The sequence below is a fragment of the Ovis canadensis genome, chromosome 1 (assembly GCF_042477335.2).
Source record: "Ovis canadensis isolate MfBH-ARS-UI-01 breed Bighorn chromosome 1, ARS-UI_OviCan_v2, whole genome shotgun sequence".
Taxonomy (NCBI): Eukaryota; Metazoa; Chordata; class Mammalia; order Artiodactyla; family Bovidae; genus Ovis; species Ovis canadensis.
The window spans coordinates 46639771-46655665 of NC_091245.1; the positions used below are offsets into that span (position 1 = coordinate 46639771).

The 15895-nt window shown below is 34.8% G+C and overlaps 1 protein-coding gene across 3 annotated transcripts in view; it reads right to left on the bottom strand.

The window, feature by feature from the left end:
- Nucleotides 1-549: 549 nt before the first annotated feature.
- Nucleotides 550-15895, bottom strand: part of LRRC40 (leucine rich repeat containing 40) — a 50363-nt gene continuing 35017 nt past the window's right edge. Inside the window, exons 13-17 of one of the 3 annotated variants that reach the window (XR_011251709.1) lie at nt 15777-15854; nt 12891-13076; nt 10437-10615; nt 6730-6976; nt 550-1987 (exon numbers count right to left, since the gene is read on the bottom strand). Coding sequence is in view for 1 of the 3 variants with exons in the window: in XM_069565164.1 (XP_069421265.1) it covers nt 10510-10615; nt 12891-13076; nt 15777-15854 (370 nt within the window). In the remaining 2 variants the exon portion in view is untranslated. Of the gene's footprint in view, nt 1988-4841; nt 6977-9160; nt 10616-12890; nt 13077-15776; nt 15855-15895 lie in introns of those variants that run through there. The other 2 variants (XR_011251696.1, XM_069565164.1) reach the window with 2 other exon arrangements.

The following is a 15895-nucleotide window of genomic DNA, read 5'->3' on the forward strand; positions in this document are numbered from 1 at the left end:
ATGTAGGGTGCCAGTTGTCCAGCTGTGCCACCTCACTGAGAAATAAGTGAATGATGGACATATTTGACACTCCATTTACTACTGCTGTTTATGAAGCCAGGAATCACCCATAAAAGAGAGTTGTTAGGTTGTGGGCAAGATCCATTTTCCAAATTTGATTTTTCCTCTGTTATCATTATACACAGTGTTCTTGACTTGCAACATTTGTCTTTACTTGCTGTCCTTCTATTTATTTTATCTCTGAAAGCCAGTTTTTGGACATAATTTTTTGCCATATTAAAGGTGTCGTTCAATTTAGCAATAAGTGTTTTCCATTTGATATAATCACACAGTGTTATTGTGATCAAGACAGATTCCCTAACAGGCCATCACTCTATGTTCTTCAGGAAACCATGAATGTTGCTAGCAAATGTTACCAATCTCTTTGTGACCATTTCTCAGAGAAACGCAAACTCAAGACTCTCTTTCTCTTTTGCAGTCTCTCTCTGGCTGCATCTCTCTCACACACAGAGGCACACAGACACACACAGTATCAGGTACTAATTTCTCTTTTTTTTGGTTTTCACATATTTCTCCAAATGACCTAGATCACCATAAAATACTGAAAGGTAAGGGACTATGTCTTCTTGTTCTTTTCTTTTTAAACTTCCCATATCAACAATAATATTTACTCATATTTAGAATATTCATCCAGGCCTATATGTACGTTTGAATAGTTCTATAGCTTAGAGAGGTGATTAAGTAATTATCTCCCAAGTCTTCCTCTGAGCCATCCTAAGATTTGTCCTGTAGTCAATCTATGTGTTTATCCTTTAAGAAAAATTATCAGTGATTAAAATGACTTATCTCTTTTACTGTGCATTTAATAAACATATGTTAATGAGCAAAAGATTTTGAGAACAATGGGAAATAAAAATATAATTAAGCCATGGTCCTTCATCTCAAAAGCTCAGTCTAATGGACAGACAGACGCATAACCTGCCTAATAAATACTACAATATAGGTATAAAATATAAGGTGATGACAGAGAACAGAACAATATCACTTTCTCTCCCAGAATAATAAAATGGCAAACACTTCCTTTCAGCTTTATTGTGTGTGTGGTTTTTTTTTTAAATGTGGACAGAGAATATTTTTCAGTTCCCCTAGGAAGGCAAGGTTCTTGTCCCTCATATATGTTCTTTTTCAAAAAAGACAAAGTCTCAGGTGACAGGGAGAATCTAATTCACTGCAGGATGTGTGCAGGGCATGCCCAGTCTCTAAGTCCTGTCCAATTCTTTGTGATCCCAAGGACTATAGCCCACCAGGCTCCTCTGTCCATGGGACTTCCCAGACAATAATTCTGGAGTGGGAGCCATTTCCTTCTCCAGGTGATCTTCCTGACCCAGGGATCAAACCCACATCTCCTGCATTGGCAGGCAAATTCTTTACCACTGAGCCGAAGCATAACAAATGCCTACTGTTTCACTTAAAGAGCTCAGTCTCAGGAAAGGGAAGAATCAAACAGTTAAACTTTAGGGTCTTTTGAAATCTTTGCTTTAAAATAATTTGTGTTTTAAATACCTTTAAAAATGTACATACTTCTGGTGGACTCGCATATTCTAAATACTTATGTACATAAAGAAAAGATCACACTCTTTGTATTAATAAACACCTTCATATTAGGAAGATCAGTTCAGTTCAGTCGCTCAGTTGTGTCCAACTCTTTGTGACCCCATGGACTGCAGCACGCCAGTCCTCTCTGTCCATCACCAACTCCCAGAGTTTACGCAAACTCATGTCCATTGAGTCGGTGATGCCATCCAGCCATCTCATCCTCTGTCATTCCCTTCTCCTCCTGCCTTCAATCTTTCCCAGCATCAGGGTCTTTTCAAATGAGTCAGTTCTTTGCATCAGGTGGCCAAACTATTGGAGTTTCAGCTTCAGCATCAGTCCTTCCAGTGAATATTCAGGACTGATTTCCTTCAGGATGGACTGGTTGGAGATACTTTGTGTGTAAGAACAGAACAGGCCCATGAGAATTCAGAAAAAAACAAAAAACAAAACTTGAGCAGTATATCTATGATAAAATTTTCTGAAAGTTGAAGACTAAAGAGTGCCTAGAACTCTGCAGATACAGGCCAAATCTCACGTGTACCATTTAGATGGACGCTGAAATGCCTATGTGGTCAGTCTTCACACCCTTCTCTAAAGGTCCCCCAGTGTTGACCGTTGCAACTGCCCTGGCATCATCTCCTAATTATCAAGAAGTGGAAGTCATATAAACTTCCACAAGTTATTCTGAGGAGAAAATCTCCTCAGAGATTACACTGGCCAGAGAAATAACAGATGTGGTTTTTAATGCAACAAAATTTTAGAGATTTTGTTTGCTATTTGAGATGAAAAATCAAGGATTTTCAAATTCATTTTAGCGTTAACCTAGAGGTGGGATCGCTATGTTATAATAAAGGTGGGTGGGTGAAAAGTATGAGTTCAACCACGGTCTGAAAAATTAGCTGCAATTGTGGATGAAGTGGCTGGTGGGTTTTATTTGTGAACAATGCAGTGTCTCTGTGCAGCAACTCAGACAATGGGAATTATTAAAGCTATGCGATGGACTGTGAGGCATGCTTGAATTTGAAAATAAGATTGTGGTTATTAAATTCTTAATCAGAGGTATTTTGACCTTCAGATATTACTTTGGGCATATTACTGAAGATCAAGGTTAACAGGTATTGAAAAAAGCCCAGTAACTACACATGGTCAGTGGTTCGTATGCGAGGTCATATTTTTTTACTTTATTAAATTGAACTATTTAGCCAACATCTCACCTTAATCCAGAAAGAACAGCAATGGCATGTGACATTTTGGGTTTTTTTCATAAAAATTATGTATATTTAAGGTGTACAACATGATTTGATGTACAAATACATAGAGAAATAATTACTACAGTCAGTCTAATTAATGTCTCATTGCTTTGGTCACCATAGTTGCCATATTGTGTGTGGTGAAAACACCTGAAAGATACTCTTTTTAGCAAATTTCCAATATTCAATATAATACTGTTCACTAGTCATCAATGCATATTATATCTCTAGACTTATTCATCATATGCCTTCCATGCAGACACCATCATTCCATTCAATTTTTCTTGATTTCCAAATGCTTGTAACTGAAAGCAAAAAATGTACTAGATTGGCAAGACTGGCTATTTGTGACTATATGCTAAACTGTATGATAAACTAGAGATAACTCCATAAAAGTTATGTCTATAACCCTTTAAGGTGCATTATGTAGCAAGGAGTCACTTAACCTCAGGAAATTGAGAAGGGAAATCAAATTGTTTTTAAAAAATGAAGAAATCAAATTTAAATTCTCAGAACTCCAATTTAAATTCTCAGAAATCAAATTTAATACATCATGAGATGTTAAGTGTTTCAGATTCTTATCTGAAGAATGAACAGATGATGCAGAACTATTAAATAGTATCAGGTGGCCTCTTAGCCTGAAGGAACTCAAGTTGTCCAAGGTATGTCCAGTTCAGTATAAAAAGATGCAGAAAAACCTACATTGTTTAGTTTAAGGCAGACTATTTAGTCTTCCTCTAGGCATCTGCTGACTGATTTTAGAGATGACAACAGAAATTAAAAGCAGTGTCTTATATAGCATGTCAATTCCAAGGCATAACTGCTTGTGAAGATCCTATCATATTTTATTTGCCTATTTCAGAAACAGCTGCTGAACTGTCCTTAGGGCTTCATGTAGCTTTAAAGATTAGTCCTGCATCAGTCTATTCTAATGCTTCCTACCTGCAAAACCCAAGCATGGACGTCTCAAATCCTGAAACTCACTGAAATATTGATGTAAAAAGTTATTTTAGCATAAGCAAGAACACTGTACTCAAATTTATTATCAAGATCACCTCCAAACTCTGCAAGCAGCAGAAAATAAGGTGTTTAACTGGATTTCAGAACCTTGTAGGCCCTACTGGAAAAGCAGAAATTTAGTGGGCATCTGGCATTTCAAGAACTCATTGAGACTGTCAAAGGTTTCAGTAAGAAATTCTAACAACTAGAACAGCAAGTCATTAGTGAGAAAGAAGAAAGCATCTCTAGTGAAATGTGTGTCCAGAGGACTTTGCTGCTGCTGCTGCTGCTAAGTCACTTCAGTCACGTCCGACTCTGTGCGACCCCATAGAAGGCACCCCACCAGGCTCCCCCATCCCTGGGATTCTCCAGGCAAGAACACTGGAGTGGACTTTAAGTACTGCCCAAAGAGCATATTTTATTCAGACTATCTGAAGTTAGATGTACCCCTCCCCCCAAAGACTGCTGTACAATAGTGGCTTTTCTCCTATTCCTGGGTGATGTTTTTAGCTTTTGCATATGTTGGGAGGGTGTCAGGTGAAGGGTTTCACTACTACTTGAAAACTAGCTCTCCATCAAAGGTGAAATAAATTCCTCTATAGTGTGACCTTCCCTCCTCTCCTTAGGGCAGTTATACTTAAACATGGGCCAAAGGCTGAAGTCACAAAATGAGGTATTTAATCATAGGATTTCAGAAAGTAGCCCAATTAGAGAATAGGACAGCTGTCTCCTGAGAGCCTCTGAAAGTATAATAGGTAGGTCTGCTTTCTCAGGACAGGCTGAAACTCGAACCAAGCCGTTATTATAGATGGTCCTGATATCCTACTCTGGCTTGATCAGTGTATTATCAACTCCAGAATGACAAGAAGGCACACAGGAGGACTTGTATCAGATAAAATAAATATTTCCTAAATAAAACAAATTTAAATTCTACTTACAAAAGCTTTCTTATGGAGGGGCAGGGGGAACCACTGATTTGAAAGCTGCTTTTGTTAATTTTTTAGTATTTGAAAAGACATTTCAAGCAATAACATATTAGGTGAGCAATACTTCTGCCAGGCAGTGTGTGGGGCTTTGGAAAGGTGAAAATTGTTACAGCAAGGTACTTTCATTTATTAAGCTAAGCATGCATATGCCTTTTGAAGGGTCCCTTTGATCATAAAGTTAACATTTGGGCTGTTCATCACCAGAGGTTTTACAAGGCCCCCTTATCCAAACTACAGCACAGTTACTGCTTCTTCCTGTATCCCCAGATAAGTCTCCAGGACCAGATACCAACAAGTCATTTTGTCTGCTTTCATTGGTTTGGCCACACAAGGAATATTCTGTTTATTTACATCTCAAGTGCTCAAATTGCCATGCAAAAACCAACGATCAGTTTTTCTCCATATTTAATTCCCAGCTTTTTTTTTTTTCATTTTCTGCATTAGTTCCCATGGTAACAAGTCTGTTGGCAGAGAAGGCATGACTCTGATTCTAGCTTTCTGCACAAATTCAAAATTTTTCTAGTGATCCTCAGGCGAGTGTCATACAAACAGGAAGCAAGAGAGCACAGTTCCCTTAGCTAATGCCTCTAATCCCTTACCCTGCCATATGCATTTCCCACCCTATTCCCCAAACCAGGCCTGCTGACCCCAGAGATGAAGGTCAGCACTCAAGAAAACTGTGCAGAGTCCCTTCACCTGTCAATACAAGGATTCAAAGGGCCCTTATATCCAACTACAGGTGCAAGGGTTGAAATCTTTCCAGTTGGCTTCCTCTTCTAAATGTCAGTGACTTAACTGACATGAATGCATAATTAATGACAATGTCATCTGGGGGCAAAGTGGAGAACCAACTTGCACTCATTTTCTAAAAAATTTTCTCAATGTGCTTCTGAGATGTTTACAGCCCAGGGATTATGTAGATCTTGAAATAGCCTTAAATCAGTATCTCATGATAAGAGGGGACATTGACTGAATTTCCCCCAATACGTAGTTAAGTGGTATGTGAGAGGGGGCAAGCAAGTCATCCCAGAAAACTGAGCTCCTGAAGAGAGATTAATAAAGATGTAGATAAATGAAGAGGACATTGTCCCTGGTGGCTGAATGTGAACCAGGGAGGCACAAGTCACAATCAGTTGGCACAATTCAGGGTTCAAGAATGGAAAACTAAAGAAATGAAATAAAATGAAAGCTAAGGAAATGGAGTGGAGAAAGGAGTTTTTAAGAGTGAATCATTTGCAGAAAGGGAGCCTGCAGGTAAGAATGGCTTCTTGCAGACTTTGGCCCAACTCTATCCACAAAATATTTTTCCAAATAGTTTCTTTTAAAAAATAGATTATATTTCTTTTGAATTTTAGAATTCCTTTGTGGCTTGGCATTGTTATATGCCTAGCAACCCCAAATCTCCTAGGTCCTCAATATTTAGAAAAAACCAGGAACTGTTCATCACAGTCCTCATATCTGAATGTGCTTTTAACTTTTTTCTTTTAGAAAAGTTAATGAATTCAGGGGAATGAAAATAGACATTAGAAATTAAAATATGGGTATCTAAGCTATAGTGAAGAAAATTGTAAATGGTTGCTTTTTTTGTTGGCTTCTATAAAATATGTGATGCTTATGCACACTGAAGTTTTAAAGGTAGTACATTATATTGTACAAAGGTATTTTTTGCCCTTTAAAAGTTATTTTCCTACATTAAGAAGTTTTCTTATATTAGAAACTTTTTATTGAAACTCAGGTTTTATGTCTCTGTATAGACAGACATAGGTGTTTTTCTTTGCACACTCGTTTTGCACAGGTAAAGTAATGAGTTAGACAATGCCCAGGTATGCAAGTCAACTGACCATTATATTAGCTAGATTAGGAAAAGTATTTGATGAATGGAGGAAAAAAAAAATCACCTTATATTTCTTTGTGTCTTTCTGTCCCTCTTCCCCTTTCCTTATTTAGTCAGGAAATCTTATGTAATTTTTGAATAGTCCACAGGAAAACCAAGATGAAACTCTCAGGCAGATATAATATAAAGCAGTTCCTGTATCAGCTATGGTAATTAATTTTCAGAATGTACTGCTGTAATAAGTTTTATTTTCAATACTTGCAGTCTTTCCACACAGAGGACTCTTCTTGGTCTTGAATGTGGAAAGGCATCTGTTCAGGGCAGAAAGAAATGTTTTATGTTAAGTCTTACTCTAGAAAATTTGGTTTTAGCTTTGATGACACCTAGTGTCAATGGAATGCAATAAATGTTTAATACTGCTTTATGATGTTTAGGCATTTCTCATTAACATCCTCAAGTACGTTTTCCTCCTCAAAAATGCAAGCCTTAGTATTGATGTGAAAAATAATTGATACATAAACCACATATTTTTAATCTCAAGAGCCAATCAAGTTTCTCTGTGTATTCAGTGTATAGATGGGACTAAAGGAAGCTTAAGGACAATGACACTGTCTTCGTATGAAAGAGGAATTTTTTCCTAGTTGAAAATGAGAGGTAAAAAGCTACTGAATTCTGTTTATAAATTTTAAAGACCACCAAAAATAACCTTGCAAAAGTAAGATTTGCAGGTACTGTAGTTTTATTTTTCCTACTTTATAACCACCTAAGGGCACGCCCCCACCCAGCTGTATAAAGTATGATATGAACTATAGTCTCTTTCTATTCAGAGAAGAAATCTTAAATTAACAACAGCAATTCTAAACAAAGACAATGATAAAAATTTAATTGGCTTAAGAATTAAAAGGATACTAGATACTATGTTTTTAGGATTTTTAAGTATCCGTGAAAATTCTTTCATTCCTAAAATATTTTATAGTTGATTTCTTTTGACCTCAGTTATTTTGGGGCATAATCCTTTTATTATTGTATAATGAAGCTCTAATTCCACCTATTTATTTAATATTTTTCCATATGCTAAACACATGCACACACACACATTTTCCACTTTTCATTTGAGGTCATATAATTCAGTTAGTGAAATATTTCACTCTTCTGTAAGTTTAAAAACTAAATCCTATGCAGAGATGCAACACTGGGCCACAGTTTTAAAAAATGAAGACAGCCACTAGACTCATATTCTTTTACGACATCTGATTTCTCTACCATATGTGCAGCACAACAGTGACATCTTAAGGCCAAGTAACTAAAGCTCCTTTAGCCAGAGAAAGAACTTGAATTGGGATCTATGTTCAAAGAAATTCCATTATATTATTAAGAACTTTTCAAGTTTACAATTTGCAATTGGTAGATCTTAGAAGTGCTTCTTTATTTATGACTTCTTTTGCAGTCTTTGTGAACATTTTAATGTGCACTAAATGCTAACATTTTACATAGACATATTGTATATTAATGCATGCATTTCACTGCATAGTTTATTGACACTCCCCTTGTAAAGATTTTATGGAAGAAACAATAAGCCACGGCAGTATAGCAAAAGAGGCTTAATCTTTATAAATTGGGGCCTTTTCTGTCTCTTTGCTAGCTTAGGTGGCTGTATACAAATTCGGGTGGGAGGGGCCGGAAACACCTCTTACCATTTAAGGTTTTCTACATGGTGAACTCTAGCCAATTCGAAACAAATTGCTTACTTTAATAAAAAATTTTACCGTTTTATAAAAAGTTAAATCATGACATGTTTAATTGAAATGGCTGTGTTGTAATTAATATTTTGAGATAATTGTGATTTTGAGCTTAAATTATATATAAAAATTGTCATTTTTGTATGTGTTAAAAAAAACTACTGTATCACAACAGTACCTTTTAGTTGAACTACATATTGATGTAAATAAAAACTGAATGAAGACATATTTACTACTTTATTAACATAGATTGTGAATGTAGTTAATGTTTTTTTTTTGCTGTATAAGACCATGACAACCTTGAAAGCTGCTTCATTTTATGTGCAAAGAACTCCTATGGATCTATATTTTAAATTTACTGAATCAATGAAGTTACTTTGTCAGTTAATTCGCAAATGCAAGCTGTATTCTCCAGTTTTATTTTATGTATTGACACTAAAAGGTAAAGGTGTACAATGTGATTAGAATGCATTTTGAAGATGCTTTCTGTACAGATACAAAATACAGGGACTATAATAATGCTGTGCAGTGTATAGCAAAGCCATTTTTCGGCTTTGATGTACTCAACTTTTTCAGTATTTAAAAAAGTGTTTTGAATAACATAAAAGTCTCTTTATTGTATAAATAATAAAATGTCACCTTATTGTAAAGTGTCTTTTGTTTAATATGGAAGCTGATTTCTTAGGCAGCAACAGAGTTGTTGTATGAAAAGGGAATATTTCTTTTAAACCAAAAACATAAACATTGTAATCAATATTTGAAAAATGTAACTTTTTAATGAACATGTAGTATTTATCTTTATTAGCAATGATTTTTTCATAATATGATTATGTCTCAATCACCCACAAACAAGCTATCCATCCATCTATTATCTACTTACCTACCTGTCCACCCATCTATTTATATAAACTAGTTAATACCATCTATCAATTGGTTACTTAATAGAATCACACAGTACATTTTATAATGACTGACTAGCCTACTTCTGACATTTTTGGTGTAAATACAAATGTTTATATTTAATTTTTATTAAATCGGTTCATCTATAACAAATTACTTTTTAGAAAATTACCGCATGACTACAAATTTAGTCTTACTAACATTACTAGCAAATTAAAAAATTAAGACCTTGGAAATTAAAAAGAAATGCACAAGGTAGGATTAGAACACATCAACAGAGTAATTATACATACAAATACCTGCTTAGTATTTAAATAAAACACATTTCAAGATTTCTATGCGGTATATGCTCTTATTTTCTGTTGCTGGTATCTATAAAATTAATAAAATTTTAGTTTTTTTTTTTAAAGGACAAAAGGTATTGTTTAAATGCTCACACTCTGAGGGAAAAATATGCAGATCTAATTTCTTTAAATGTGTTGAATCTAGAAATACTAGGTTGTTGTATGGAAACTTAGTACTTTAGTACTAAGCATCTTAAAAACAAAGTCCAATCAAGTTTTAAATTCAAAATTGTGAGAGCAATTAAAACAACACTTCTATTATTTTCTCCACTAATAACTATATCTTGTGTACCATTTCTGTGACATTAGAAACCCTGGTAAAATGATTTCATGAAACATGGAAAAAAGACTAGGAAAAAACATTTCAACTATATTAAAACAAAACAATAAACATTAATTTCAAACTTATATTGATACCAACCATATCACAAAAGTCTTATCATGGATAATGAAAAGCCAAAGAACAGTATTAAATAAAATTCAATTGTATAGTCAATGAAAATTTAGAAATTAAAAAAAAGTTTAAAGAAAAGATAGAAATTGGATGGTCATATTCAAGTCAGTTGGTCATAATATACGTAACACAAGTAGAAATGGGAAAAGCATCTCTATAAAAATGCTTTGTCATTATAAAAGTATTTAACTATAATAAATAAAAATTCACTTTTGAAGAAACTGTTTGCTATGTGGGAATGAGTGAATTATTTTTGCATAAATCTTATGCAAAACATTTAGAACAAATGTATGAACACAATACGTGGTTACACCATCATAAATGAAGATAATACCTTAGAAAAATGTTAGTTATCAATTTAAGAAGTCTAAGAATTAACATGACCAAGATTATGTAATGACTGCAATTTAAGTAGGAATTCTGTCTCTCAAATATTCCAAAATAGCAGCTGTTCCTTTCATTAAGATGGCTGCTCGAGGAACACGGAATGGATTTCCATCTAGTAGCAATGTCCTAAACAAAAGAGAGAAATCAGAATTTTAACAAAAGAGAGAAATCAGAATTTTAACATTTTCCATTAGGGAGGCATTTCTTCTAATTTCATTTACTATTTCATAAGTAAAATATGTGTGTTTTTTTTGAATTGTCCCTTTTCAGTCTAAGCATTTAAACAGAATTGTAACTATAATAATGACTGAAATAACATTAACTGAATACTCATTACGTGAACGGTATGATTCTAAGTAACTTACATTCACTGACTCTCTTAAAGATCTTGACAATTCTATGAAGTAGGCACCATTAATATTTCAGTTTTATAAATAGGAAACACAAGCTCAGGAAGATAAGACTTGTCCAAGATTACAGTTATTAAATAGAAGAGCTGTGATATGAATCATTATTTTACCCATCACCTCCTCAATCTTATAATGACCATATACTAAATGGTTGAATTATATTTACACACGTTAGAATGAGCAAATTGACAAATACTCATATCAAAGACTATAACATAGTCAATATATCCTATCCACACCAGCAACATTAACACGTCTGTCTTTGTACTTCCTCCCTTGACCAGATGCACTTATAGAATCTATTTAAATGTTCTGAAATGAGTGCAGTTTAAGATCTAAGGGATGGTTGATTTACTTATTAAATTTAATGAAATAAGTTATAAGAGATTTTTTTCTTAATTTTCACTAACAACTGTTTATATAAACAAACATCAAAGGATTCACAACATATTATACAGTAGATCTAAATTATATCTTCAAATATATCTGTGTGCCATGGGAATTCTTTTAAAGACTGATTTTCTCAATTTATAGAAAAAAAGTTAATTATAGTCAATCTTCACTACTTATAGACTCCAAATTTGTTGATTTGCCTGCTCACTAAAATTTATTAGTCACCTCCAAATGAATACATGAGGCACTTTGAAGATCATTTTGGACATGTACAGAGCAGCAAAAAATTTGAGTCACTTGACACTGAGGACAAAAAAGGTGACGCTTTGTCTTGCATCAGCTCTCATACCATAAACAAGTGTTCCTTCCATCGTCTATTCAGTGTGACTTTTTTTGTATTATTGTACTTTTTCTTGGTGATTTTGCTGTTTAACACAGCCTGCAAGCATAATGCTGACGTATTTCTAGTTTTTCTAAGCACAAGAAGGATGTCATGTATCTTACAGGGAAACACACACATTAGATAAGCTTCATTCAGGCATAAATCATAGCGCTGTTTAGCCATAATTCAATATGAATGAATCAACAATATTAAATAAGGCATCTATTAAGATGTATTAACAGAAACACACATAACACAAGATTATGTGAGGATTGGTTGATGAAAATGTGACCAGAAGCTTGAAAGAGCCTAACTCTGTGCTTCCCCTAGGGAATAATGGTTCAGTATTTGTTAAGTTGGTTTTCACAAAGACTTTATAGAATACACTTATGGAACATAACAAGAATCAACTCACTTGCCTTCTATAATTCAATAATTGAGGTACCAAAGATATCAGTGCTGCCCTAGTAAACTAAAATGTTAAACCATTATATGCGGTTTTCAAGAATTAAAATTTTCTGACACATTCTGTTTAACTACTAGGCTTGCTGTTCATGTCTCAAATTCCCTTTATATTCATTTAACAAGTACTCATTAGGTGCTTACCACTTTCTCAGCACTGGGATAACTCTTGTATAGGAGGACAAAGAAATGATATAAATGAGTCCTAACAAAGCAGGATGGGAAATCTTAGGCTTGACTAACTCTGCCTGGAGTTTGGAAAGGTTTTTAAAGGTGATAATTAGGTTGATTACTGACAGAAGCAGGGTAAAGGCACTTGAGGCTGAGGTAGTAGCAAACACAGAGTAAGAAAGACCGTGCAGGGCTTGAAACAATCGGTAGTAGTCTATAATCAGATTTTAAAAATCCCTATCTGCACAGCTAAGGAGTTGATATTTCCCTGATGTTTTTATGCAGTAGTTTCAGGTTATACACATACAGAGGAATGAGAAAAGTGTCACTAAAAACAATCAACATGTATGATAGATGTGTACTATATTTATACATATAGCATGCTATATAAACAAAACTAAAAAATACATTTGGTAAAATTTGGAAAACAGAATTGGGATTCAGAGTTTTGTTACTTGTTATTTTTAACAGGACATTACATTTTTTATTTCAACTTGCCTGCAAGAGTTCCTCAAAAAACAAACAAACAAAAAGAAACAAAAACACTTCCACAACTGAATAAATGAAAAAACTTAGCATTTACCTTAAGTTCACACAGTTACCAAGCTCTGGTGGAATCTGTAGGAGGTCATTATTTTGAAGGTCCAATGTGATCAGATTTTCCATTGTCTTCATTTTCTGAGGGTCCAAAGATCCAACCTGATTATTACTAATCAAAATTGTTTCAAGTGTGGGAATTCGATACAGAACTTCAGGTAGTATTCTGAACCTATTAGAATATGAACAGAACAAACAGGAATCAGAGGCAAAATTATCCCCTAGAGGATGGAAGTTTGATCTAATGACATAAAGCTTTCTTAATGTAAGGGGTTTTTTTTGTTTGTTTTAATTTGGTATAAGTTCTGCACTTAAATTTTTCAGAAAATTCTTAAAAATGGATAAGCTTTGGAACCCTTGAAATATATGTTAAGTGGACATATATGTTAAATTGTTGCAGTTTCCATTGACTATACAAAAAAAAATCAAACAAAAGTTCAGAGTAAATTCTCCCATGTTTTTCTTTTCTCATTCAGGAGACAAGGAAATCTTCCTGAAATGCTCTTTATAAAACGTCTCCATGTAGGTATTCTTCCTTAGTTTACTTTTATTTCTTATGAAACAGAATTACTGCCAATATTTAGAGTAAAAGAGACTTATTCTTTGCTTTGACTTAGGCTTCAACAATCAAAAATACATTCATTTTGGTTTTTGAAAACATTATAAAACAACTCTAGGTTGCTGGCTTCTTATCCAAAGTAACCCTGAAGAGGCCACAAGAGAGCTGGGAAAGTTGATGGCTCTCAGAGCAATTTTCAGTAACACTTCAGGATCCCTGGGTGGGGGGAAAAGAAACTAGCTTGGTTTTAACGTGAGGCAAACTGCTGCCTCAACTGGAAAAGAGAAGGATGTGGTGAAGGAGAGCTGTATAGTGGTGGCCTTTTCACTTCCCCATACTGCCCTTCCTTTGCTGCCTTGATGTTAAAAAAAACTGAACTACAATGAAGGGTAAACTCATTAAGGAAGTTCTGAAGTTACAGCGGGACGGAAGAGTCAATAACCAGAGGTACAGATGGACCAAATCATCTTGAGTAGTCCCTCCAACTTCTCCCACAAAACATGAACAAAGTAATTAAAAATGATGCAGCTAACCAGTTAACAAAGAAGCTAAGGTTAGGTTTTGCCAGCTCCCCAAAGACATTAATTAACAATGCAATTGATAGCTCAATGCATGAGTGCATGCTTAGTCACTTCAGTCGAGTCGGACTCTGTGACCCTGTGGACTGTAGCCCTCCAGCCTCCACTGTGCATGGGATTCTCCAAGCAAGAATACTGGAATGGGTTGCCATTTCCTTCTCCAGGGGATCTTCCCAACCCAGGGACTGAATCCAGGTCTCCTGCATTGCAGGCAGAGTCTTAACATCTGCGCTACCAGGGAAGGCCCTGATAGCTCAATAGACAACTCAACAGAGAACTGATAGTTCATATCAATAGAGACTGACAGTTCAATTAATAAAAATTAGAATACACAACTCAATAGAGAACTGATAGTTCATATCAATAGAGAACTGACAGTTCAATTCACAAATAAAAATTAGAAAAATCTGAGAAGTACTTATATTTTTAAACAATGACAGCAAAGGTATAACCTATACTCGAGAAAACACAAATAACTGAGCAGACAGAAAAAAAATTAATAGGCAGTATTTTAACATCACTGTGCCTTAGATTTCTTATCTGTAAATGAGCATGAATAACAGCACTAAAATTATATACTTGTTACAAGGATTAAATGAATGTATACAAAGGTCATGGGACAGCATCTGTAATATAATAAATGTTAGCCACTACTATTTATATTAAATTGTTACCAGAATCAACTTTCATCATAGGAAACAATATGACATCATTGTTAAGAGCCCAACTTCTGGAGTCAAACCACCTGGGCTCAAATCCCAGTTCTACACTCCTCGATTTCTAAATGGACATAGTAATAGAACCTACTGTGCCGGGCTTTTGTGAAGATTAAGTGAGGTAATACACATAAAGTACTTAGTTCAGTGTCAGCAGACAATAAATATTAATAAATAAGCTCCCAATAAAAATTAGTTATTCTTGATTATTACACTGGGCTTCCCTTGTGGCTCATCTGGTAAAGAATCCACCTGCAATGTGGGGGACCTGGGTTCAATCCCTGGGTTGGGAAGATCCCCTGGAGAAGGGAAAGGCTACCCACACCAGTATTCTGGCCTGGAGAATTCCACAAACTATATAATCCATGGGGTCGCAAAGAGTCGGACACAACTGAGCAAATTTCACTTTAACTAATTATTATATCTTAGTGTTCACAAAATGCAATCTAAATTTCACTAGCATAAAAAGCTCTGAAAGGGCTGGCTACTGCTACACATCCAATATCATTTGTTATTCTAGTCTTCTGCTACCTCACTTTTTGTTCTGAGCCATACTAAACTTCTTGAAGGGTCCCAAACACATCATTTTCTCACATCCTTGGGCGTCAATACATGCTGCTTGCTCTACATAGGATGCCATGTCCCTGTGTGTTCCAAGCCTCAGTTTCAGAGCGACCTCCTCTACCTTCAAGTAATCTCTGGAAATACCTCCGTATGCACTGTGCTTCCTCCGTAGCAATAAGAACTATTTATTTGCATATCTGTCTTCCTACCAGGCTACAAGTTTCTTAAAATAGTTAAAAGGAACAAAAAAATGTAGACATCAGTTGTGAAAATTCTAAAACGGCAACATCACTTTTAACTCTAAGTGGAACTAAGTGACAAAAAACCTGGATATTTAAACGAGGAAAAAACATACAGCCTTTTTGTTTGTCTCTTTATTCTCTAGTAATCTCTAGTATTCTCCAGTAAGATCTACAAATTTTCTACAGAATAACTGTGAGTAAGCTGTTTCTTACCTATTAAAGGAAAGGTTGATAGTTTGTAGCCGTGTCAATGATTCCATTTCTTCAGGCAAAGAATTTAAAAAATTATTCCTAAATTAGAGAGAAAAAGATGATTTACAAAATTTGAAAAT